The following is a 27,675-nucleotide window of genomic DNA, read 5'->3' as shown; positions in this document are numbered from 1 at the left end:
GCAAATGAACTATAGTATGGTTGGGTCGAGCCTCACCCCCTTCCATTTCTGGGCTTGCTTAAACTACCGCTAATTTTAGTTTCTCTGTAATATTTTCAAAACAAACCATGATATTCGAAAAGCAGAAACGTAGTGAACTAGACAATGCGATTTTGCATGTGATACCGTTATCACAACTCATCTATCTGCTTTCGATTTGCAACTGTAGATATATTTAACATTTTTTGCGGGTTCTGTAAATAGCGGCATACCAAAAGCAGATGGGTGAATTGTGATAAAGGTATCACATGCAAAATCGTATTGTCTAGTTCACTACGTTTCTGCTTTTCGAATATGTTTATTTGTTTTGAAAATATTACAGAAAAACTTTAAAATTAGCGGTAGTTTAATTTTGCTGTAGTGAAGACCCTTAAGCCCCACTGTCTCTTCTTCTTGGAGTTTACGGTTACGTCTAAGAACAGGAGAACTTTACAAAGTCAATTACTTACCTGGTTAAAGTTATTATGACTACACTACATTTAGTCTCGTAATATGATGGAAATGCAACCCTTTCTTTTTTTAGATTTATTATTATTATTGAAGTATGGCTGCAAAAGCAAATAATATTTTCTCTTACTTACCACTTCTTTGATCTTTACGAATAAAAACCATTATCACTCCTATTTGAGTTGGTGGTCATTGCGCATGCGTTGGTTCGTGATAATCCGGGTTCGATACCCGGTAGAAAGTTGCATGTATTACGTGGTTCGTGTTCCACGTTAAATAAAGTCTACAATCATGTAGCCTTGTTGCTATAAACAGACTTTAATGAAAAACAAACAAATAACCACTATTAGTATATATATATATATATATGCCTTCGGAGAAGGAAACCCGGGTTCGATTCCTCACGTTAAACTATAGATAAACGTCTCATGTAACCTGGGTGCTGAAATGGACACTAAATTCTAGGACAACCAACTATTAGTATCTGTTCAACTAGTAATATTTCATTCATATTTGCCTTTTTTCCTTCTCTCTGGGAATTCATTTTGATTTATTCGGATCGATAACGACCTAAAAAAAAAAATAAGTTTCCTTTCTTCCAAACGTTTATTTATGTCTACTTCCAAACTTAAAACTATGAAATCAGCTTGATCGCAAGAGAAATTTCAGATAAAATTTTGTCAATGCAATTTTTAATAGTTTTAATTTTTGTACAGGACCGGCTCTAGGCAATTTCCAGCCCCGTGCAATTGCATCATTTGTCGCCCCCCTTTTTCCAGAAAGAGCAAACCTTAATAGCTACGGCTTTTAGTATGCTACCCCATCATGAACAACGAAGGGGAGGAATACTCGCACTCAGTAAAGCCTGAAAAATAGAAATATAATATCGTTGAGTCAGTTTTTTTCTTTAAATAATAATCTATTCTGTTAATCAGAGATAAACAAACACACCTGCAGACAGGCCTGTAGCCAGCCCAAAAATGTAGGAGGGGCCGGCTGAAGTTAGAGGGGTGATGCAACGATATTATGGTTCATTTGCCAGTCTACCGTGAAAATTTTAAGGGGGCCAGCCAAACTTTAGGGGGGCGGGCCCCACCTAGACCCCCCTGGATACGGGCCTGCCTGCAGAGGAAATATGGTAATTCTTTTTACAAAATTCAATATAGAGCTTCAATTTCAATATATTAGTTTTCAATTCCACTGCAACTAGTTCTTTTATATTTATTTCTTGATTTTTCTTCTACATCTGTTAAAAAAGTAAAAAAAAAAGAAAAAAAAGTTTCCACCTTCAATGATAAGGAACTTGTTTCGGACAAAGACAAAACTAGTTTTCATATCAAAACCGTGATAACAAAATGGAACAGATGATCACTACTGATCGAGAATTGAGTTCTTGTATTTGACAAAAATCAAGCGATTCAAGTTGGGTTTTGTTTGAAAATGAATTGAAATCTGTAATTTTTACGTCCCACGGTTATGCCGGTTAGGCTAAAGGAGACGGTGATGATGAGAGATAGGGTGGAATGAAGAGAGTGGAAGGAAACTGGAGAACCCCGAGAAAACCCCATGAGCACGGTGTTTGTCCACCACAAAGTCCACACGGCGCGAGCTGGGATTGAACCAGGGACCCCAAGCACCAGAGGTGAACGCTCTACCACTGAGCCACCGCGCCCCCAGGGATTTATTTGACCGTTTGCTTTAGCACTGTCCATGTGACCTTAAACTAATGCAACCTAAGCATGATTTATGAAAGTAGTATTCAAATAGAATGTCACCTTAGTAAGCTTATCTACGATCATCATGGAGTATGTTTCCAACAAGAAATATTTATTTTAAATAATACAGTTATGAAAGATTTTACCGCCCTTCGAAACTTTCCGCCCCGTACAAATGCACGTGTTACACATACGGTAGAGCCGGCCCTGTTTCTATACACTAATGCTTTGTCAATTTGTGCTCTTACTTTTAACACTATTTCTGACAATCCATTTAGTAATTCAACGAAATGCGTATTTTGAATATTTTATTGTATCTTTTTTATATACATTTTAAACAGTAAACATTTTTTAATTCATCTTTTCAATATGAAATTTCATATAACTTTTTTTTTAATAGTTTGAAATAACTTCTGTTATTTTAAATCTTACAATCTTGCTTCTAGTATTCTGTTGATGTTTATAAATAACGGAGATATTTATCTTGTTATTTTGAATTAACAAGCATTAATATATCAACGTCGTCAGACTTATATTAATAAAATAACTACTTATTAAATTCATATTTTTATAAAAAGGCATTGTGTTCATCTTAAACACAAATTAAACATAACTTTCTTACAAGGCTATCTATATTCTTTATTATAAATTAACGAGAAATGTTACAGTTTCGGAAGTATATCACTTTCTTCTTCAGACTACTATTCCAACTGAAATCATAGATAACATAATATAATTTGTTATCTCTACCAATCAAGAATCGTTTTTTTCATTTTTCATTAAAATTCAAAATATATGCCCATTGTTGTGACAATTTTAAACTCTTAACAGAAATAATACATTGTTAATTAATCTTTATATTTCTTTTAACATAATATTAACTTTAATTAAATACTAATTAACTATCTAAATATTGAAATTTTTCCTAAAATTCATAAGAAGGAAGTAAAACTGAGACCGGTTTTAGACTGTAGGAGTAATTTCATGGAAGCATTGGAGAAAAAGATTTAAAAAATTGCAGAAGCTCTCAGAGGAATTCAGGATAGCAAGAGGGTAGTTAATTCAGCAGAAGTGAAAGAATTGATAAACGGTTTAGGAACCAGAAAAGAAAGGACTGTTATGTTTAGTGTGGACGTTAAAAGTATGTTCCCCAGCCTCAAGAGAGAAGTTGACAAGGTGAGTAGTAGACAAGGTGATGAAGCACAGAAAAATTGAAAACTGGGATAAGGAGAAAATGAAAAAAGCTTTAAGGTTTGTGTGGGACAATAGTTTCTGCAAGATAAGTGATAGCATAGTGAAAATGAAAGATGGATTGAGCATTGGATCATGCATAAGCCCAGTAATAGCAGATCTGGTAATGAATGAATGGGAGAAAACAGTGATAGAAAAAGGTGGTGATAAATTAATATTGTTCTGTAGGTATGTGGATGATTGTTTTGGAGTATGGAAAGGAACCAGAAGGCAATTGGAGAAATTTGTTAGAGAATTGAATGATGAAAGAAAAAGTATCATGTTAGAGAAGGAAATAGAAAAAGAAGGTGTAATAAATTTCTTTGATATTAAAGTAAAGAGAACAAAGGAAGGAAATTTCTCGTTAATTTATAATAAAGAATATAGACAGCCTTGTAAGAAACTTATGTTTAATTTGTGTTATTAAATTCAACTAAAGAAAGACATCCTATCTAAGGACGATGGTTTGGCGAAACCTTCTACGTTTGAAATTATTCTCCTCGCCGCAGATCTAATTCAAAAGATAATAGATTGAGATTCAAACGTTGAATTATTGGGTCAGAAACAATAAGACAATCATTTTTGGAGGTGATTACAGAATCTGGTGTGCGAAGAGAATGAGGGACAGAAGAAAAGCCCATATGGCCTAGGCTGTCAAGGATCAACCTAATGGTATAACGAAAGTCTAGGGCCTCTTCCTCACTGCGAACGGATTGAACAATAAAATAACTTTTGTCCATAATACGTTTACTCTTGAAAACAAATTCGCCCCAGCCTAAAGCCTTCAGAAGCTTGACTCCTGTTTCATTTCTCGCTGTGAAATGGAAATGACATTTGTTGTTTACTGTCATACCGTAAATCATACGACCTGGTTCATCATGCTGTTGTAGAAAATGCGCTTCAAGTCCTGTTGACGCTATCTGAACATTGCATCCTTGCACGCAGCAAGGATACGGCCTGTAGTCACAGGTTTCCTGGTGTTGAGTAACATATGCTCGGTTGGGGCCCCTAAATGTGCAACCATCCCTTTGGTAGGTGCAGGGTATGACGTTCATGGCTGCCTCAAGCCTGGCGCAGAGGGTACAAACACGCCGTTGTAAGGAGCACAGTTCACAGATTACATGCCCTCTTGTACATGCAGTGACATTAATAGCTTCAGAATACATAAGGCATGCACAACATCTAAGAAGTGTATGATATTCATTCGATAGATTCACTACCAGGTTTTCACTTTCCTGTAAAGAAAAAAAGAATATACTATATACTCGTAAAACATAACAAAAAGTTAAAAACCAGACCATAAAATAAACATAGTTTCATTACAAATAGAGTTGCCCACGAGAGAAGAGCTGAGGTCTGTGTCGTCTCGGAAATGTTTCGTAAAAATGGTTTCTTGTCTCGGAAGGTGGATCAATTTCTATTGGAAGAACTCAGTCTGGTTTTGTAATCTGGTCACAAAAATTGTACGCTCTCATGGGCAATGCTAATTGTAAAAGTACGTTTTAGAGGAGAGACCGTGTTCGAGGATATGCAATGGAAGCTTCTGGAGATAAAAGGAAGCACTGTCTCTCCTTAAAAACATGGTTCTCCGTGTAAACTAGTTTATTCCATATACATTATGTCATATACATTAAATCTACTAAGAAAAAGAAAAAAAAAGAGTGCACAATTCCAGGTAACGTGAAATAATATAGGGCTAACACAGACCATTATAATCTGTTGCCATGCAGTAATTCATCACCCTATTGCAAGCATAGCGAGGTTGATGTATGTTCACCAGTTCTATGTGAATAACAGGTGAAGTATACTCAAAAATTCTTAGGGGGGCGAGCATAGATGTTCATTTTACTTCGACCTCACTCACCCTCGCCCTCGCAGTAGCAGTTGGCCCTCGCCCTCGTTCACCCTCGCCCTCGCGAATGGAATTGTCCATCGCCCTCGCGCGCCCTCACCCTCGCTGTCGAAACTTGTCCTCACCCTCGCCCTCGCCGTCGAAGCTTGTCCTCGCTCTCGCGCACCCTCGCCCTCGCGGCCAAAACTTGTCCTCGCCCTCGCGCACCCTCACCCTCGCCATCGAAGCTTGTCATTGTCCTCGCGCACCCTCGCCCTCGCTGCCGAAACTTGTCCTCGCCCTCGCGCACCCTCGCCCTCGCGCACCCTCGCCCTCGCCGTCAAAGCTTTTCCTCGCCCTCTCGCACCCTCACCCTCGCCATCGAAGCTTGTCCTCGCCCTCGCGCACCCTCACCCTCGCTGTCGAAGCTTCTTCTCGCCCTCGCACACTCTCGCCCTTTTCGTCAAAGCTTTTCCTCGCCCTCGCGCACCATCGCCCTCGCTGCCGAAACTTCTCCTCGCCCTCGCGCACCCTCGCCCTCTTCGTCGAAGCTTTTCCTCGCCCTCGCGCACCCTCACCCTCGCCATCGAAGCTTGTCCTCGCGCTCGCGCACCCTCACCCTCGCCATCGAAGCTTGTCCTCGCCCTCGCGGTCAAAACTTGTCCTCGCCCTCGCGTCACTGTGGGCGAGGGAACTTGAGGGTGAGGATGCCCTCGAGAGGGCCACCCTTGCGAGGGTGAACATCTCTGGGGGCGAGGGACTGCGCTGAGTAATTGAATTTTTAACAGCGGAAAAACAAATGTTGCTTTGTTCTGTCCCAATGCACGAAATTTTGCTGTCCAGTTTCCCACCGTACTTTGATCCGTTATTTCCGTGCACGGGAGCGTGGGAGACGAGGGGGACGCGTAACCCAATATTTTGAAGTACGAAACATTCAATATTTTATTGTAATTTTATTTATTTACTAACGACAGAATAACATATAAATAATAATTATTATATTTATTTGGAATATAATATTCAGGCTGTAAAAGAATTATAACAGAATAGGTATGAGGGGAAAGTGTGTATTGCTATACAAGCTTTTCCCTCATATCTATTCTGTCTATCAATACAAAACTTGGCATACACATTCCTTATCCCCTATACTACTATTTGAGATAAATTTGGATTGTGTGCTTTTACCCAGGACTACTTCAGAGGGGTCCGAAGTTAATAGGAGGGATTTCTGGAAGGAATTTTCCCGACATTCTTCCAATTTTCTATGTTTAAGTACATTATGGGTCCCAATACATAGCACCTTTGGAAAGTTTGTTTCATGTTGGAGAGAATGAACAATAAACCATGATTTTCCAATGAACAGTGTTGATGCAATAGCTATTTCACTTTGAGTCTACGATTTTCTTTATACTAACAGAGTTAATGGGGCCCAGGGACTTACTGCGTTGCTCATGGTATTTTTTTTTTTTTTTTTTTTTTTTTGTACATGCACATATCTTTGTTATGTTTATCGAATGGATTAGATTTGATTCGGATGTCAGGATGGCAGCTTCATGTCCGCTCCTTGTTAGTAATTTAGATGACTTATTAGATGACATCTATGACTGCACCACACATCTTCATAATATATTTTTGGTTTTGAGGGAAGAAAGGAAGCATCTTCTGCTAAGTGATTTATTTACAAAAAATGAAATCTGGAGCATACGTTAGAGTGAATGTCAATACGAGTGATGGGTTGAAACTCATCAACGTGTTTACGTTCTTACAAGGAAAGGTATCCAACTCCTCAACGAGTATCGCATTGAAACTTGCACAAGTGGAGGGACATATTGAAATATGGAAATATGCTTACTCTTACGATTCGCAACGTCATCGAACCGGAAGTAGAATGATCGTTCTCCCATAGCCCCTGGAAGTTATGTAATCTGGCCATACATGCCAGAATGTGATACATTGGAACCTGTTTTCTCACGAAGACAAGTATTGCAAACTCAAGATGATAACAGTCGGTGGTGATTGGGATCTCTGGTACGTCATTGATGCGAACAGATGTCAAATGGAACACGATACAATACACTGATCGTAAGTTCCAAATAAACACGTTTACCTGGTGGAGAAAAGGGACACACTGAAACCACAACGCAAAAATGGCTTTCTATGATGATTATTATTGTTATTAGCGTGACTGTTATTATTATTATTAGTAGTAGTAGTAGTAGTAGTAGTAGTAGTAGTAGTATGATTAGCATTATTAATATGAGCAGTATGATGAGTAAAAATAATAATCAGAAGAATACAACAAATAGGTTATATTGTTGGGCCCGTTAAGTAATGAAGGACTTCGGCCCGTCTTGAGTGTCCTCTAGCACTACTTTAAAAGTTTTAGAATCCACAAACAACCATACTCAGCCGGGATTCGAAGTCGGAACCCATGAATCGTTGGCTTGATACCTCAACCAAGACGTACATGAGGTTGGCAATAAGACGAAGAAGCCGAAATAATAATAATAATAAAAATAATAATAATAATAATAATAATAATAATAATAATAATAATAATAATAATCCTATACCAGTGTTCTTAACCTAATTCCGATCACGACTCCCATATTATCACATCCTCTTGCCAGCGATACCCTTATAATTTATGACTTGTAATAATCTCGTGTCGGATTTTTAATATACGGTACCTGTTGCGGAGGTCTCACTATATCCATCTACTTCTTTAATAGTAAAATCCATTTCTTGTATATAGTGGATGTAGTAACTTCCCTAAAAGTGAATGGATTAAAACCAAATTTGGTCAGTTCACTCATATTACGAACATCGAATCCGATCCGTCATACTGTTTCAAAATGGAGGCCGTTTGATATTTTTTTTTTTAAACTTCATAACTCCCTCAATTTTGGGTCATATCATAAACAGATAAAATGCATTTGCATTATTTTGGTATTTCAATATGCAGTTTTTATATCGCACCTCTTTAATTTAAATTGATTTTTAACCAACTCTGCACCTGTTGAAAATGTTTAGTAGATTTTTTTTTTTTTTGTTCTTGACATTATGTACACAAATAAAAATTGTCTATCGGAACAAAATTCAAAATAATAATTATTTAAAAAAAAAAACGGTATTAGATTCTAATTATATTTTTCTTCTTTGCTGATCTTCGCGACCGCCAGTTGAGAAACCCTGTCTTATACTATTTCTTCTGTTTGCAAACCTCGTGTTCGTGTAGATTGAGGCATCAAGGCAGTGACTCCAGGGTCCTGACTTCGAATCCCGCTGGGTATGGTAGTTTGTGCATTCTAAAACTTTTATAGTAGTGCTAGAGGACACTCAAGACGGGCCGAAGTCCTTCGTTACTTAACGGGCCCAACAATATAACCTATTTGTTATATTCTTCTGATTATTATTTTTACTCATCATACCGCTCATATTAATAATGCTAATCATACTACTACTACTACTACTACTACTACTACTACTACTACTACTACTAATAATAATAATAATAATAATAATAATAATTATTATTATTATTATTATTATTATTATTATTATTATTATTATTATTATTATTATTATTATTATTATTATTATTATTATTATTATTATTATTATTGGGTTCCTGTCACCACGGCATGGCGCGTCCTCAGGTTGCGGATCGAGGAGAAGGCCTCTAGATATAGAGGTTAGCTGCGAATATACTGAATAAGCAGTCGCGGACAGACGACTAGGAGTGGTCCTCCAGCTTGGGGGTTTGGGTAAGGCTAACACCCTCATCCTGTAAAAAAAGGTACTTGTTCAGAAACATTCACAAAAGCCTCGGACAAGGACTGATAACTTGGCACGACATCAGCAAAAGAAAATGGACATGAGATTTGGAACATGGAATATTAGAAGTCTTTATAGGGCAGGCGCGTTAAAATCTGTAACGAGTGAGTTAGAGAAATACAGGATGGACTTAGTAGGAGTTCAGGAAGTTAGGTGGGAAGGAAATGGATCTGAGAATTCCGGAAATTTTACGTTCTTTTACGGGGAAGGAAATAAAAATCACCAGTTAGGAACAGGGTTTTTCGTTCACAAACGAATATTACCAGCAATTAAACGGGTTGAATTTGTTACTGACAGACTTTCTTTTATTACTCTTAAGGGACGGTGGTGTGATATTATTGTTTTAAATGTACATGCTCCAACTGAAGATAAGGGTGACGATATAAAAGATAGTTTTTACGAAGAAGTGGAACGGATATTTGACCAACTCCCGCGATACCATATGAAGATCCTATTAGGGGATTTCAATGCGAAGGTAGGACGAGAGGATATTTTCAAACCGATTATAGGGAACGAAAGTTTGCATAAGGAAAGTAATGACAACGGTGTTAGACTCGTGAACTTTGCAACATCCAAAAACCTAATCGTGAAGAGTACAAAATTCCCACATCGCGACGTTCATAAATACACTTGGACATCACCAGACGGAAAAACACATAATCAAATTGATCACGTTTTAGTAGATAGAAGAAGACAATCTAGCATAATTGACGTCCGGTCGTTTAGAGGGGCTGATTGTGACACTGATCACTACCTGGTAGTAGCGATAATACGGGAGAGATTATCGTTGAATAAAGGTAATATTCAATGTCCGAAAACGGAGAGATTTAATTTAAAGAAATTAGAAGAGAGCCAGGTAAGAGAGAAATACCAGATTGAAGTCTCGAATAGATTCTCGGTCTTAGAAGACTCGGAGTGCACTAGTGTTGAGGATACTTGGATTGAAATTAGAAATAGCATTAAAAGTTCAGCAATAGAAAAATTGGGACACGCGGAAATACGTAGGAACAAACCATGGTTCGACCAAGAATGCATTAAACTAGCAGAGAAGAGAAAACAGGCAAAATTACGGTGGCTACAAAATCCGAATGAAATAACTACACAAAATTTCGCAGATATCAGACGGGAAACTTCCAAAACTTTTAGAACAAAGAAACGCGATTTTTTGAAAGCTAAAATTAAGGAACTTGAAGATAATAGTAAAAATAAAAATATTCGGGACATGTATAAGGGGATCAACGATTTTAAGAAAGGCTATCAACCTCGTGCTTATATATTAAAGAAATCTGACGGAACAGTTCTCACTGATACGGATAGCATCTTAAATAGATGGAAAGATTTCTTTGACGATTTGCTTAACACGCAGCCAAAAACTAATGTGCGTGGAGAAAAGGAGATACACACCGCAGAACCGTATATTCCAGAACCCAATCGAATAGAAGTGGAAGCCGCTATAAAGAAATTAAAGAAACACAAATCTCCGGGTGTAGATGAAATTCCGGCTGAGTTAATTTTAGCTGGAGGCGAAAAATTGTGGAACAAGATACACAAACTCATTCTCCTTATCTGGAACAAGGAAGAATTGCCACAAGAGTGGAAAGAGTCAATCATTGTTCCAATTCACAAGAAAGGCGACAAAACTGACTGTAATAATTATCGAGGCATTTCTCTTCTGTCAACATCCTATAAAATCCTTTCAAATATTCTGTTAGCAAGATTGACCCCATACGCGGATGAAATTATTGGAGATTATCAGTGCGGATTTAGACGAAATCGATCAACTATCGACCAAATATTTACCATTCGCCAAATACTCGAAAAGAAGTGGGAATACAATACCCCGGTACATCAAATATTTATTGATTTTAGAAAAGCTTACGACTCGGTTAGGAGAGAAACATTATACAACGTTCTTACAGAACTTGGAATACCGAGAAAGCTAATTAGATTAATTAAGATATGTTTAAGTGAATCCCAAAGTAAAGTCCGGGTAGGAAAATTTTTGTCCACGAGCTTCCACGTCGAAAATGGCCTAAAACAAGGAGATGCGTTGTCGCCATTATTATTTAACTTTGTGCTGGAATACGCCATAAGGAAAATCAAAGATAGCAACCAGGGCTTAGAGTTGAACGGCATTCACCAGGTTATGGCATATGCTGATGATGTAAATTTAATAGGGGAGGATAGGAGAACAGTAGAAATAAATGCAGAGATCTTATTAAACGCTTGCAGGGACATGGGTTTAGAAGTAAATGCAGAGAAAACTAAATACATGGAAGTACGTCGGGACCGTAATACGGCAAATTGTGGAGGCGTTAAAATATTAAATAATGCTTTTGATAAAGTTGATACTTTCAAATATTTAGGATCAGTGTTAACAGACGAAAATCATATTCACGAAGAAATTAAATGTCGACTAAAAGCAGGGAATTCGTGTTACTACTCGGTTCAAAATCTCTTGTCGTCGCGAATTCTGTCGAGGAATTTGAAGCTTAAAATATATAAAACGATAATCATGCCTGTTGTTCTGTATGGTTGCGAAACATGGTCGCTTACTCTGAGGGAAGAACATAGACTGAAAGTATTTGAGAACAGGATCCTGAGAAGAATATTCGGACCCAAGAGGAACGAGAATGGGGAATGGCGGAAGCTCCATAACGAGGAACTACATAGTTTATACGGTTTACCCAACATTGTTAGGGTCGACAAGTCTAGGAGGCTTAGGTGGGCAGGTCATGTAGCTAGAATGGAAGAAAGTAGAAACGCTTTCAAAGTCTTGACTGGTAGACCCATAGGAAAACGACCATTAGGAAGACCTAGGGGCAGATGGGAGGATAATATTAAGATGGATCTCGCAGAGATAGGAATACAAAGTAGAAACTGGATGCAATCAGCTAAGGATAGAAGTCAGTGGAGAGCTTTTGTGAACGCGGCACTGAACCTCCGGGTTCCATAGGCCATAGAGTTAGTTAGTTAGTTAGTTAGTTAGTTATTATTATTATTATTATTATCATAGAAAGCCATTTTTGCGTTGTGGTTTCAGTGTGTCCCTTTTCTCCACCGGGTAAACGTGTTCGTTTGGAACTTACGATTGGTGTATCGTATCGTGTTCCATTTGACATCGGTTCTCATCAATGACGTACCAGAGATCCCAATCACCACCGACTGTTATCATCTTGAGTTTGCAATATTTGTCTTCGTGAGAAAACAGGTTCCAGTGTATCACATTCTGGCATGTATGACCACATTACATAACTTTCAGGGGCTATGGGAGAACAATCGTTCTACTTTCGGTTCGACGACGCTGCGAATCGTAAGAGTAAGCATATTTCCATCTTTCAATATGTCCTTCCACTTGTGCAAGTTTCAATGCGATACTCGTCGAGGAGTTGGATAGCTTTCCTTGTTAGATTAAAGCTCTATAATTTTACATCAAAATATTTAAAAGTGTTTGTTTCCCTAATTCTTACTTATTACTGGTGCAAACGTTAGATACATGTTATTGGTTCTTATCAAGGTCAAACAGAAAATATTCTTTAAATTTCTGGTACACCTATTAAGTCATCCAGGAAAGTATGAACGAAAGTCACATGAGGATGAGAGTAAAGAAGATGATTCATTTGAGAATTCAAAAGAAGGTTTAGAACCTTCGTTTGAACTTTTGAAAGCTGTGGATGACGCTTCAAAGTAATTAGGTGCAACATATAGGAACATGGAATGAAATTAAATATTTTTTTTGTTATAATGTCTTGCAATTTTGCATGAACACTAAGAGACACGGTGATCATAAATGAATGAAATGGTATAATGAAGAATGCGGTAGTAAACTGGAAAACCCGAGAAAATCCAAGTGTACAATGTTTGTCTACCACAAAATAGTTTCTTGAAACTCTTGCAAAATCGACAATATTGATTTCTTGCGTTCGTAATTTAGAATATGGTATTGAGCAATTGACTGATTACATTGATTAAACTTTCGGATTTTGGGACACAACCCTTTCGCCAAAAGTGTATAGAATAATCATCTTTCGTAACCAATGTATTAGTAGCAACATTACGATCTTCGTCTCCTTTTATTTTTAAGCCTATACTTACTTGTAGTAAAGGAGCGGCGTTTTGTGTGTCTTCAGAAGAACGTGCAAACCGAACTATTGGGTACTCATTCATCTCTCTCGACATACTGTTGTCAGTTGGGGTTCCGTTGGACGATGTCGATTCAGCTGGAATATTCTGAAGTAAAACAATTATTTTAGTTTGTCTATAGCACTAGATGAGTTAGCATAAAGTTTCAACTAATGTTGTTACATTTTTGCTGAAGTCTTTATTATCAATTAGAAACAACCTAATTAACCTAACAAGGGACGTATGCGAATCCTTACAGCTAGATATTTGTGAAAATTGGTCCTTTGATTAATTGTGGATCACTAATCATTGCGGTGATAGTCACTCGGTGCGGAAATGCCTTGTTTACCTGCTACGTATAATGCATATGCTACAGTGGCCGGGTGAGGCTGCGCCGAGCTATACCCCAAAATCGCCAGAAAAAAGGCTGAAAATAAAAAATGTATGCAGGTAAGCTGATACCTACAGAAAGGAATACGTGACCAAGAACACGGTAGTAGTGTCATACGAGCAGTGTTGCCATCCCAACATAAACTTATAGTTTTTCAAATAGAACGTATACGATTTTATGGCTTTAAAACAATTAGCATAAAACGTGAAGGAAAATAAACAAAACGCGAGCTATCAGTGTTGCCAATAAGAGAGATATGAGGCTCTAAATTTGAGAAATTATGAGGTCCGTACAGAGAAAGGAACAAATGTACAACAGCAAGACTGGAGAAGGTACAAATGTACAGTAAGGAGTAAACCACAGGATGCACAACATCCAGTGACAGCATGCACAACATCCAGGGCTTGATACGTCATATCGAGTATGCGGCTAGGTGTATACTCTGTTGTATGTATTGCTGTAATGTTAAAATATTTTGCGCCTGTATATTACTCGTAACCTGAATGCACTGTGCTTTGTCTTCATCGTTGTCTCACATGCTAACGTTTCCTATACTCTCGACTGACACCTATCAAAGGTCATTAATCTTTGCGAATCGATTCTGACTTACATTCTTGTCACAGATTTGTTACTTTTCGTGCCACAGCTTTTCTGTGCTCTCTTCAGGTGCTACGACGTCGTTTCTGTGGTTTGGAAGGCATGCAAAATTTTATGCAGTGTTGTGACCACAAGACAGTTCGTTTTATATCTCGAGGGAACGGTTCGAGATATCGATTCCACACAAAAGCAATTGGAATTTCTGCACTACAGGAAGATTTGATGTTCACATTTTCCCATTATGTCACATGGGATTTCTTCCTTTTCCTACGGCTACTCTAATATGTCCCCTTTTTGGGTGAATCCTGTATCAAGCCCGTTAGTCACTGAATGCTGTGTATGTTGTAGTTTACTCCATACTATACATTTGTTCCTTCTGCAGTCTTGTTGTTGTTGTACATTTCTTTATTTCTCTGTACAGGTCCCATAATCTCTCAAGTTTAGAGCCTTTTATCTTCCTTATTTTGCAATACTGATAACCCATCTTTTGCTTATGTTCTTTTACGTTTTATGCCAATTGCTTTAATGATATACGATCTATTTGAAAAACTATAAATTTGTGTTGGGATGGCAACACTGTTTGTATGACTACTGCCGTGTTCTTGGTCACGTGACCCTTCCCGTAGGTATCAGGTTACCTGCATACATTTTCTGCCTTTTTCCGGCGTTTTTGGAGTATAACTTGGTCACTGCTTGATATAGGTATTATGTGTAGCAGGCAAACAAGGGATTTCCGCACCGAGTGACTATCACCACGATGATTAACGACAAACAGTTAGTCATTGTACCAATTTTCATAAATATCTAGCTGTCACGCTTCGCATACGTCTCTTGTGAGATAGCATTTAATGAATCGCGTGTAACTCCGCTTTTTTCTTTCCCAAAAACCTCTTTTTTCTTTTAATTTTAAAATAAAGAACATCTTGGCTGCTGCTACTCTGCACAACAGCCTAGCAAGGGCGCCGATTTCTCTGTAAATTCCCCCTGCCCCCCCCCCAGGATCGGCGCCCTTGTAGCCTAGTATTATCGATTACTACCGAGATAGAAATAATAGTGTTACTAGGCAACTGCTGTTATATGATTTTTCTGTATATTCCTATTATTATGTACCATTCTGTTGGACTACTAGTGCAAATTATCAGTATGCTTCTGAATTATGGCATTTTTAATCTTCTGAATATTTTTGTATTTTTATGTGTGTGTGTTCGGACATTCGCCCTGCCATGCAAAAAAAAAAAAAAAAAAAAAAAAAAGAAAAAAAGAAAAGAAAAAAAAGAAAAAGAAAACTTTACATTCGGCACCGTGTGGGGGTTAAGAACAGTCGTGAACGTTGTTTTGTACTTACCTTGTGTTTACTTGTGTTTAAAAGTTAAATATTCTCCTTATTTGCTTGAGTATACAGTTTAAATTTGCAAATTTAGGGGAATATTGTATTATAAGTAGATTTTGGCAAAGGGGCAATCCAATTGAAGTCAACCAATGATGGTTGCTGACAAAATTTAGTTTTTTATTAATTTTTTACCTAAGTTTGTATACCACATTCATGGAGTTGAAAACGTATTTATTTAATTTTCAGCTTCGCAAACAGGCGTCTGAGCTTATTTTGAACTTTTTGAGCTCTCAACCACTAACGCTATGACTTTTTTTTTAGGTTTTAAAGATAATGAGTTCAAACCATAACCATATGAAAGATAATGGATTGGACAACATTCATTGTTCTCTGCACATTGAGATGTATTTCAGAACGTCGAAAAAAGGCTCGGAACATTGAGGTTGGAAACCTAGAAATGGCCATTTTAGAATGTGTAAATGAGACTCATCTTCATTTTTTTTTAACATAAAGACTAGATAATAAATAACGTCCGAAACAAGTTTCAGATCTGAGAACCATATACTTGATTTTTTGGAATTTTTTAAACATTACACAAAATGGACTATAGTTGTGCACTAACAAGTGGATAAAATTGCATCACTGAGACTTGAGTAGTTCTGAGTTCTAAGTTTTTCCTTTACTGGGACTTAATATCATGAACCGCCATGAGGGATTGGATATAAACTTTGTAGCAAAAGTCAAAATAACATGACAGTAATGTTAAATGGGTAAAGTGTGCATAATTTATGAATCATATCTTGTATAAAAAACGAAACGCGTCTGTTATTTCTTTTCTGTCTATAGCGCTGCTGTTAAGACTTAAGGCATTGATTAAACTTTCGGATTTGGGACGCAATCATTTCGCAAAAACTGTACAATTATCTTGTGTAGCCAATGCCTAAGCAGCAACATTAGAACCTTTCTTCTTATCATTGACCGCTTATCTTTCTAAGGCTATACTCACTTGTAGTGCACGGACAAAAATGTGTTCATCTTCAGAAGAACGTGCAGACTGATCAGGCTGTGGATGAACAATCTGAGCAGTTGGGTTCTCATTCATCTCTCTCGGCGTACTATTGTCCGTTGGGGTTCCAGTTGACGAGCTCTCTTCAGCCGGAACATTCTGAAACAACAATTACGTTAGTTTGTCTATAACACTAGATGATTTAAAAAAAAAAACTTTTAATTACTGTGGGAGAACTCAGGGATAAAGAAGAGGTAATTCAAGTCATGTCCCATTTTTGAGATTGTGATACAATTTCCTAAATTTACAAACGTTTTACCTAAGTGTTTGCAATATCGTTCTGCGATTAAGATGGAGTTGTACTCATTAACTACCTCCCCAAGAGTCGGATATTTAATGCAGATTATTACTCTGCCTTAGACTCCTACCCACAAAACTGAAAGACAATTTTAAAATGCAATACCGTGGGAAAGTTAAAAAGGTAATATTGTTCCTTCAGGACAACACCCTTATCTAGGGTTGCCAAATTTTGTGAACGAAAAACCGGGACACCGATCTCAGGCTATATATAAGGTCAGGGTTCGTACCGATGTGGCCAGAATCAATTAATTACCTGTCTTTTCAAGGTTACTACTCACAGTTTTCCAGTTCATAACAGTTAACACAAATGAAGTCCCACAAAGGATGTATAAAAAATGCGAAAAGGTAATATAAGAAGAGTTGCCTGGCATCCCTTGTTCTGAATTCCGATTTGTTGCGTTTAGTAGGTCCTAAATATTGCACCAATTACAATACACCTTCCCATTTATGATTAGAGATACTTTTTTTTCCTTTTTGCGTCATCACCTAAGCCAGAAAGACTACTTTAAAAGAAATACAAATTTAGCATTTAGCAAGAAAAATAAATTTACGTTAAATTCAGAACGACAAACAAAAAATTAATCTCTTTAAAGATTTACGCAGGCTCTCCAAAAGTTTCGCAAAAAGAAAGTCCAGCTCAAAATTAAACAAGATACATGCCTTTATGTGTTTAACTGCTACTTCTTGGGCTAGAGTAAATTGTTAGGGAATTTAACCCCAAAATTACTGAAAATTTTATTAGATAAAGGAAAGAATATAAATCCACAATTATTGAATGCATACACAGCATCTTTAGAAATATTTATCCACACATGGGAAAGTATATTAGGAACAACTCAGTTCTGTAATGGTTGAAGTGTAATTTCAAATGAAACTTAGATGTAAGACTAGGAATCTAAATGCCTCTTTCAAACACGTCTTTCACCTCACCTCTTTCAAACACGTCTTATAAGATATGTCTGATGTAGAAGAATGGAAGTTTAAAACAATACGTTCAGAGTAGCTAAAATCTTTCCTATTAGGCCAATAACTTGACTTTTCCAGCTTCACACTCTCTCTTTATATGTATGGTAATACCATCACTATATTGTAACGAATGCACATATATGAGATTTATTTTCATTCTGAAGAACGAAACCGGGACAAAAAAGCGTCCCGAAAGACGTTTATGGGACAGTTAGTTCTTTCATTGAAAACCGGGACGTCTGGTAACCCTACCCCTATCCATTTGGAACAACACCCCTATCCAAAACTAACACTGTATTATCTGGAGGTTTCAATGTCTAGATCAGTGGTTCTCAACCTAATTCCTATTACGCCCCTATTTTATCACATCCTCTTGCCAGCGACTCTCTTATAATTTCTGATTTGAAATAAGCTTCCGTGGGATTTTTTGTATACCTATTGCTGAGATTTCACGATATCCATCTATTTCTATAATAGTAAAATCCATTTCTTATACGTAGTGGATACAGTAACTTTCCTAAAAAGGAATGGATTGAAACCAAATTTGGTCAGTTCATTCATATTACAAACATCGAGTCTAATCCGCCATATTGTTTCAAAATGAAGGCAGTTTGTAAATTTTAAAACTTTATATATCCCTTAATTTTGGGTCACATGATAAGAAAAATAAAGTGATTTCTAATTTTGGTTAAAAACTTGGTCAGTTGTTAAAAAAGTTATTGAGTATTTTAAATGGTTTGATAAAGTGCGTTACAAAGATTGAACCTAACATTGCCACACTAGTGAAATCACACCATACTCAGGTTCCTCATTAGCTTTCAATTTTAATTGTATTTCAATATGCACGTTTTGTTGCAATTGTATATTTCTGACATTTCAATATACAGTTCTCATTAGTTTCATATCGTACCCCTTTCAATTGATTTTTAAACAACTCTGCACCTGTTGAAAATTTTATTAGATCTATTTTTGCTGTTCTTTTAACAGTATGTATAAAAATAAAAATAAATATGCCTATCAAAACAAAATTCAAAATAATATTTAAAAATATTTTCCGGTATTAGATTCTAATTATGTTTATCTCTTTCGCTTATCTTCGCGAACCACCATAAAACTGTCTCGCGACTCACAGGTTGAGAATCTCTGGTTTAAATCAACCTTATTAGTCCCCAGATCTAACTCCGTCACACTATTACTTATTCCTCGAACTCACACACTTGAAAGAACGCCATTTTCGATCTAATAAGGATGTATCCTACAGAACAGTCACGGTTTGGACTTTTGGTTGAGGAGCATTGAATATATTACGGCGGTTCGCCTTTCATCTTAAAAAAAAAAAAATAAAAGATACACGTTTCATATAGCCTCGTCGCAGGAAAGAGATGCTAAACTTTGATAAACAAAGGAACAAATAAGTGTGTTGTCTTTGACCTTCTGCTACGAATTGACTTTAAATTTCAATTGGTAATGACTTGAAAGCACAACTTCTTTTATTCCAAAAACTAACGTCAGCATCAAGTCTCAAAATTATAGAATCAGTTTGGTTGCTAAAGAAACTTCAGATCATTTTTTACAAAACAGTTTTTAATGGTTTAAGGTTTTACAGAATAATGGTTTATCAATTCCTACTGCACTGAGAAAAATAATTGGGTTGAAATTGACCCTATCGGTGCATATTTTAACCTAACCAGTGGCTGAAACTGCTCCGACCCAAATAGGGTCAAAGCGTTTAGTTAAATTGGGTTGAAATAAATTCAACCCAGCATGTAGTTAAATGTAGGAGTCCAACCCCACGACCTAATTGGTGTAAAATCGCATAACCGGTTAATAAGTTTAACCCAGGGATGTAAATAAGCAACAAAATTTTACTCGCCCAAGAATAAAGCTGCTAGCCCATATACCACAATAGAAATCATTTACTTACCTTCGGTATGATATTAAATACTCGCCCGCACCGATGAACCAGTCGCCCCGGGCCAGTGGTTATTTGCATCCCTGGTTTAATCCAACTTGGTGTACAATATGACCCAACGAAGTGTAAATTCCATTAACCCGATAATGCGTTTGACCAAACGTGTAGTTAAAAGTGAACAAGCGTGAGGTAAGAAATCAGCACATTGTGGGATCGCTTGGAGAATAGAGGGAGTGCAAATAACCCAACAATTAGGTAGAATTGACTACGGTGGAGTTAAAACATGACGAAATAATGGGTTTAAAAAGACAAGGTTACGTTAGGGGATTTAACACAATATGTGGTTAATGTTAAAACGTCAGTTGGTTACAAATGTGACCCAACACTACAACACAAAATGATTAGCACTTCAGCGTGTTGCTTGGGTTTTAATTCAACACCAAAGATATCGTCTTTTGAGCAGGGTTGATATGTTTAAAACAAAATGTTTAAAACAAGTGTTTAAAACATGATTAAAACGAGAGCGGTTGTTTTATTCAGTTTGTTTTAAACGTTTTAAACAAATTGTTTTAAACGTGTTTTTTTCGATGCTGGTTGGACATGTTTAAAACAACTAAAATATCAGATTGAAGAAGCTAATTTAATTTTCTAACAAACAACCCATCCTTCGCAGGATTTGTGCATGGAGTAAATTACAAGCAGAGTTATATTCTTATTATAACAGCAATTACTGAACGAAATTCTACACATCAGTGTGCGTATAACTAAACCATCAGAAATTCAAGTGAAGTATTTGAACATTTCTTAATTTCCAAGAATAACGGAGATTAAACACACTATACACTATTCTAAGATCCAAATTCACAAATTCAAAACTTGGGTATTTTTTGATCACTATCATTTCCATAATAATGACAGTTCTCACGTTATAAGCTAGAAGATATGCTCCAGAGACAAATACAATACAACTCATAGAAAAGAGCAGTGACTAGCCTACAAGGAGCAAATGACATTTTAACTAAACAGTTTTCAAGATATATATCTCTATTTGCAACATGGGTAGCTAATAATGATTAGTGTCTACGGCATAACAACACAATTAACTCTAGACACCCGCTAGGGATTTTTAACAAAATGGTAGACTCTCACGTTCGGGGCTCTGGTGACCCCCCTAATTATCACAGAGTCATGAGTTATACACCATTGGAAAGCTTATAGACCACAAATTCCAACGAGGTAGCATTCGTGAAATTCCCGCCGTATTCGTAGAAAAAGAACAGACATAAAAAAAATCATTAAAAATATGAACATATTGACTTTGCGGGGCCCTGGCAAACCTTGCAGCCACCGTAGGCTGACAAAATGGTGCTAATGTGTAGGCCACATACTTGTGACAATAATATAAGAAATGGTAGCCATTGCTGCCATTGCGTAATGAATTCGTTTTGTGTAGGAAATATTTAAAAAATATATACGTAGAAAAACATTCATTGAATTAGACATTCTCTCCCCTCCCCCACTATAGTACCATGTCCATATGCAAATCATATGTGCTGCACACGTCATGTATACGAACAAAATTATGCTTCTAGATCACTTCCGTGAAATATATCTTGTGTTATATGGGACCGTCCCGAAAATAAATGTAAATTAACCAAATTTGACCCCCTCTTCCTCTATAAACAACAAGTACACATACAAGTTACTATCATGTAGGGGACTACTTCATTGCTTCACATACCAATTTTTATGGATGTACCACAAAGGGGGGAGGAAAACCCGCCAAAACCTGATGAAAAAAAAACTTCACCCTCCCTCTCTCGGCCGTAATACATAAAATGCAACTGACGGAAAGCTTTATCCCTCAAAAATACTTTGGTACCAAATCATCTTTCTAGCTTAATTAAGGATTGAGCTATTGATGTTTGTTGTAAAAATAAATGTAATTTACATCAAAGAAACTTAAACTCCAAAAATTGGCTAACTTTGCCCCCTCCCTGCTCCCCCATATAAGCAAGAAGTACAAATACACGACATTACCATGTAGTAACCTACTTAATTGCTTCACGTAACAATTTTTATGAATCTATCCCACAAGAGGGGGAATGGCCCCCAAAAAACTGTTGAAAAACAAAACAAAAACACGATATTTACCCTCTTCCCACATACATAAAATGCACACCAGCAAAGCTGCATCTTTCATGAATAAATTTGTATCAAAACCATCTTCCAGCCTTAATTTGAGGTTTAAGACTGAGCCATTGAGGTTTAAAGCCCTGACACAGCAGTTGCGTCAATGGGCGTTTAAAAATTAATAATGCAGACGACCAGTAGAACGTAACACAAAGAAACTAAACTACATATTCTGTGAACGGAAATCGAGAAAATCCCCATTTCTTTCTCCGGGATTGAACATTTGGGCGGATCGAGAGTAGGGAAGTTCCCGAAATTTGATCTAGCGGTTGAATATAGATGGCAAGCAGTACCTAAGAATGTAAAAATGTAATATATATGCCTATTTAGATTATTGTTTTAAACAAAATAAACATTTTAAACGTTTTTTGTTTAAAACAAAGTACTTTGTTTTAAAAGTTAAAAACGTTTTAAACAAAACAACGTTTTAAACTTAAAAAACTTTTTTTAAATGTTTTTTTTTTCAACCCTGCTTCCGAGCACATCAGAAATAACTATTTACTGGCTGTTAGTATTTACATTTGCTTACAGCCAGGAAGTAGTTACTTCAAAGTTTCTCACAGTATTTTTGGCATTTATGCAAAGTAACAAATAACGTTCTATGTTTTCTCAGTGGCGTAACTAAAGGCTTGGGGGTCTCCCCGCAGACAGCGTGGAGTGGGGCCCCTTCTCTACGTCCTACTTCTCGATTTGGGGGCCCCTTGATGGCTTGGGCCCCGCAATGTGGGATCTGTGGGACCCTTATTTACGCCATTGTGTTTTCTGTAATTGGTCCCAATAATAGTTTCTTAATCTTGTGAATAGTCTGACAACAGTTACATGAGTAACAGTCTTGCCATCGCTATTCTTGTGGGCTAGGACATATGAATAACAGATAAAGAAAAACGATGGCAGCACTGCTATTCACGCATTGTGGCTTCGATGCAGTGTGCTATTTTCTTCGTCTGTAGCCTTCCGCTTGGGCCGAGCTTACGTTGCTATAGTAATCGTGCTCTGTCAAGATATAACTCTGTATAATTTCGACTAAATAGACAGTAAATAACAAACATATGTTGCAATTTTTGTGGTACTAAATTGTTTACGTAAATCAACTTTCTTTAGACTATATGTTTCAGGCATCATGACACTTTCCGTTAACCAGGTATGACCCAAGTGTTAGTTTAAAGTTCTCTACAGTGACATATAGTCATTTTGTTGACCCAACGGTTAATGCAGTTGGGTTGCAAGTGACCCCAAATCGCTCCCAAACAAACCAATTTGGTTTGAAACTTTTCAACCACACCGCGTGGTCACGTTTCAACCCATTCATTTTTCTCAGTGTGTTTTATAACATCAGTTTTATCAAATCCATTTCCTAATTCAATGAAGTGCATATTTTAAATAATTTATTATTTTGAACTTTTTAAATTACATTTTGAATAGTTTAAAAATTTCACAATCTTAAACTTTTTATACGTTTCTAGGATTTAGGATTTAGATTTTTGGGCCTTCGGCATCTAAGGCCATGTTAGCCCGTCATGTATGAGGGATGATGTCTCTCGGCGAGCACACTGTCCGAGGAAAGGGAAGGAAGCGGCCTGGGACCTATAAGTTAGATACCACCCTAGCATTTCTCAGGTATCTCTGAGGAAAATCCAGGAAAACCTCAATGAGGATGGCTGGCCTGAAAAAGCTTTTTACACTTTTTCGAAGGAGTGCCCTCACCAGGAATCGAACCCAGGACCGCTCTCACCGAAAGCGAGAGCGGTAGCAACTACGCTACGCGGGGCCTGTATACACTTTTGGATTATTTGGAGATTTTCTTCAAATTTTAAAATCTGAAAGTTTTAGTTGTATTTTTCTGAAGTTGGTTAGAAATAATGAAACTATATTCTTATTATACGGTGTAGATTAACAAGGATTAATATATTAACGTCGCCAGACATATTAAATATAAGAACTACTTACTTGTTTTAAATTAAAGAAAACGTCTCATAGTCTGAACAGAAGATAGTCCAACGAAAGGTACAAAACCTATTTGCTTTGAAATCACTGTCTTCGTCATACATCTACTTCAGAGGACAAACTATATTGCTTCAAATTTTGTATCTTGCATTTACTGAAGGTCGCAACCAATATTGCCAGATTGGCTCGAACAGTCCAGCTGTATTTGTATACTGAGGGAATATACTGACAAATCACAAAGAGTCAGCCTCTGATTATATAACCCCAAATGATATGGAATCATCATTGCACTACTGCAATGTGCAATAGTATGTAATCTTAGAACCATTTCATGTTCTTTGAAGATAACCTATTTTACAGATTCTTGGATTAAGATGTGAGCAAAACGACAGCGCATGATATAACACAGTTCCTGGATTCTGTGAGGAATATTAGAGGTGAGATGTAATTCATCAACATGTCTGTGTCCTTCGATTGAAGCTCTACAATCTTACATCAAAATTAACTCCTTCATTGAACTTTCAAAATATTCATTTCTTCAGTCATTAGTTAGCAGTGACACAAACGTAAGATACATGTTATTGATTCTTATCCAAGTCAAAGAGAAAATCCTCCTTCACGTTTTGGTACACTTAATTGAGTCTTCCAGGAAAGTGTGGATGAAAGCCAAATGAGGGTAAGGAGGATGATTCGATTGAGAACTCACAAGAAGATTTAGGGCTTTCTTTTTAACGTTTCAAAGCTGCGTGTGACGCTTCAAAACAACTAGTTGCAACATATAGTTCCATGAAATTTCTGGCTTAACGTTCCACGATTTTGCATCGAGACTAATGTAATATAATCTTACAGTTTAACGTCACACGTTCATGCCCTTTAAGTTAATGGAGACGATGATTAAAGCAAGTGAATAATGACGGAAAAAATTGGTGGAATGAAAAGTGAGAGGAAATGGAGTATCCCTAGAAAACCCAAGGACACGATGTTTTCCACCATTCCATAAACTTATGTGGCCGCGGATCGAACCACGAACTTCACGCATCAGATCTAAGCGTTCTTCTATTGAGCCACCGTGTTCCCCCACATCGAGATTAATGAATGGCAAGGACGCCAAACCTGGGGGGCCCGGGCCCCCCCGAAGTTTATGTAGGCCTCCCTATTGTATTTATGAATATACAATATTTGGCATAATTTGAATGCAATTCGTCTTAAAATCCTCATATATATGCCCTCTGCATCTGAATGCCCCCGTCCCAAAGTTACAGAGAAATGGGCGCCCTTGATGAATGGTAATGATAGTGAAATGTTATAATGAAGAATAGGGATGCGCTCGAGTCGAGTCGAGACAGCATTTTCCTGACAAAATTCGAGTCGAGACACAGCTCTTCCAATAGAAAAATATATATTTTTCGAGTCGAGACATCACTTTTACAGCACATTTTCGAGACGAGACAGTCTCAAATCTTGTCTCGTGCGCATCCCTAATGAAGAAAGCAGAAAGAAACGGGAAAATCCCAGAAAACCTGTGCACACAGTGTCTACTACAAAGTGGTTCCCTGAAATATTTACCTAAAAAATCAATAGCATTGATTTCCTGTATTCGTAATTTATAATATAATATTGAGCAATTAACTGGTTACATGAAGCTTTCTAATTTGGGTAGCAACCCTTTTTGCCGAAACTATATAATCATCTTTTGTAACCAATGCATTAGCAGCATTGAATCTTCCTTCCTATCATCTTCGTCCCTTTTTCTTTTTCAATTCTATACTCACTTGTAGTGGATGAGCGAAGTTTTGTCCATCTTCAGAAGAACCTGCAGACTGAGCAGGTTGTGGTTCATTCATCTCTCTCGGTAAATTGTTGTTAGTGGCCAAAGATCTCTCTCCAGCCGTAACATTCTGAAATAAAACAATTATTTCAATTTGTCTCTAACCATAGATAAGTTAGAATAAATTTTCAATTACTCTAGGGCAAGCCAGGGAAAAACAAAAGGGGATTCAAATTTCTGTATGTGCGAATACAAATTTTCATATTACTAACGAAATTCTTATTGTGTGTTTCAGAATCCTTGGCCCAATCACCAAATTTCACTAAAATCAACATGATACATGGTATCAAATGTTTCCACCACGGAAAGCCACTGAAGCAAATTCATAAGGAAATGAGTGAAGCAATATGACTCTTTTCCGTCATATGCAGTGGTGAAGAAGTGGGTGGTACAGTTTAAACGGGGATGTTTGTCAACAGATCAGAATCCAAGAGAAGGAAGATCAAAAGCAGTGATTCATGATATTATTCTTGAAAACCGCATAACCTCAGTAGAGTATGTGGCAGAGATTGTGGCCATGTGTCGGTATGGCGTCGATCGCATGATTCATAATGACTCGGGTATATGCAAGTTTTCTGCAAAATGGGTTCACCAAAATCCCTCAGCAGGCCAAAAGTGTGAAAGATTTTGAGCATCAAGGGAAGTCACCTCCCATTTTGACCGCAAGCGAGACCAATATCTTTCAAAAACACTAACCATCAACGAAATACGATTGTACTACTTGTGAAGCCCACATTTAAATAAAAATGTGGTTTGCATATTGTGTTTTGCATGTTCTTAAATGTTCGTGATTAACTTAACTTAGCTGGTAATGGACTAGGGGGGGGGGCGATCGGGGCGATTTCCCCCCCCCCAAAAGAGGAAACTTTTTTGTTTTATATATATATATAAATAAAACCCATCCCAAAGTTTGGAGCCCTTAAAAGTAGCAGTATGACAACGCACCGCCCCCCCCCCAGAAGTCGGTCCTGGATCCGCCCCTGTAATGGACTGTAACAGTGGAAACTTCCAATACTTGTTTTTGGTTTTTATCGTAACTTACTAATCGGTGATTATCACTTAACACATAAAATAAAACACACAGTACATATAATAACTGCACTAGTGTTCATTACACTTAAACAACAAACTTAACTTGAATTTTTGGAAGAAATGTTCGTGTCTCGTGCCTTATGCACACTCTCTTCAACACTCTCCATTTTGAATAACAAATGAAATTAAAATTTCGTAGAAACAGTGTTTCCAGTTCTTAACAAATATTACTATATAATATAAGACAACACATATCGATATTTAAATGCAGTCTGGTCTGCATATCAAAATATATATATTTATATTACTTTCCCTATTAATATTTAAATGTTTTATGTTTTATATATTTGCATAGCATAGACGCCTGACTACAAATCACTGTACTTAGCCAAAGCGTTTAATTTCAAATATTATTATTTGTACATATAGGCATACTTTGTATATTCATATTTAATCCAATTATAAGTATATTGAAGATTGACTCTTGGGACAACAACGTGCAAGGAGCGATGACACGAAACAAAATGCTTAAATAAATTAAATCATTATTACTCGGAAGCATCTACAGGGTGACCCAAAGCAGGTATACACCCCTACATTGACCAAGTATAACATTCTAGCTTATGGGTTTATTTTCTTCGGCTGTTCCGGACTTAAGGTATAAGTAAAAGGACATTAATGCAAAAGTTGCCTTGCCGAGCAGTCGGCAAACAGCTGGAAATGAGCATTAAATGGGCCGGCGCCGCCGTCGGAAAGCTGGCTTGCCGAGTAGTCGGCAAACAGCCGTAAAGGCGCAGTAAATGCGCCGGCGCCGTCGTCGAAAAGAGGACGGCATAAGGAGTCGGTAGAGGGTCGGAAAGAGGCCTTTCCGACTGTTTTGCCGACTCTGACGGTC

The 27,675-nt window shown here is 37.2% G+C and overlaps 1 protein-coding gene across 3 annotated transcripts in view; it reads right to left on the bottom strand.

The window, feature by feature from the left end:
- Nucleotides 1-2,499: 2,499 nt before the first annotated feature.
- The window catches only part of LOC145681183 (uncharacterized), a 99,516-nt gene continuing 74,340 nt past the window's right edge, over nucleotides 2,500-27,675 (bottom strand). For 2 of the 3 annotated variants that reach the window (XM_081752663.1, XM_081752662.1), the window contains exons 3-6: nucleotides 25,693-25,818; nucleotides 16,546-16,704; nucleotides 13,195-13,329; nucleotides 2,500-4,666 (exon numbers count right to left, since the gene is read on the bottom strand). In XM_081752663.1, coding sequence (XP_081608789.1) covers nucleotides 3,923-4,666; nucleotides 13,195-13,329; nucleotides 16,546-16,704; nucleotides 25,693-25,818 — 1,164 coding nt within the window. In that variant the 3' untranslated portion in view covers nucleotides 2,500-3,922. The remainder of the gene's footprint in view (nucleotides 4,667-13,194; nucleotides 13,330-16,545; nucleotides 16,705-25,692; nucleotides 25,819-27,675) is intronic. The other variant, XM_081752664.1, reaches the window with a different exon arrangement.

Source organism: Thermobia domestica, chromosome 3 (assembly GCF_964235325.1).
Source record: "Thermobia domestica chromosome 3, izTheDome1.hap1.1, whole genome shotgun sequence".
Taxonomy (NCBI): Eukaryota; Metazoa; Arthropoda; class Insecta; order Zygentoma; family Lepismatidae; genus Thermobia; species Thermobia domestica.
This window is presented reverse-complemented; position numbering and strand designations above follow the sequence as displayed.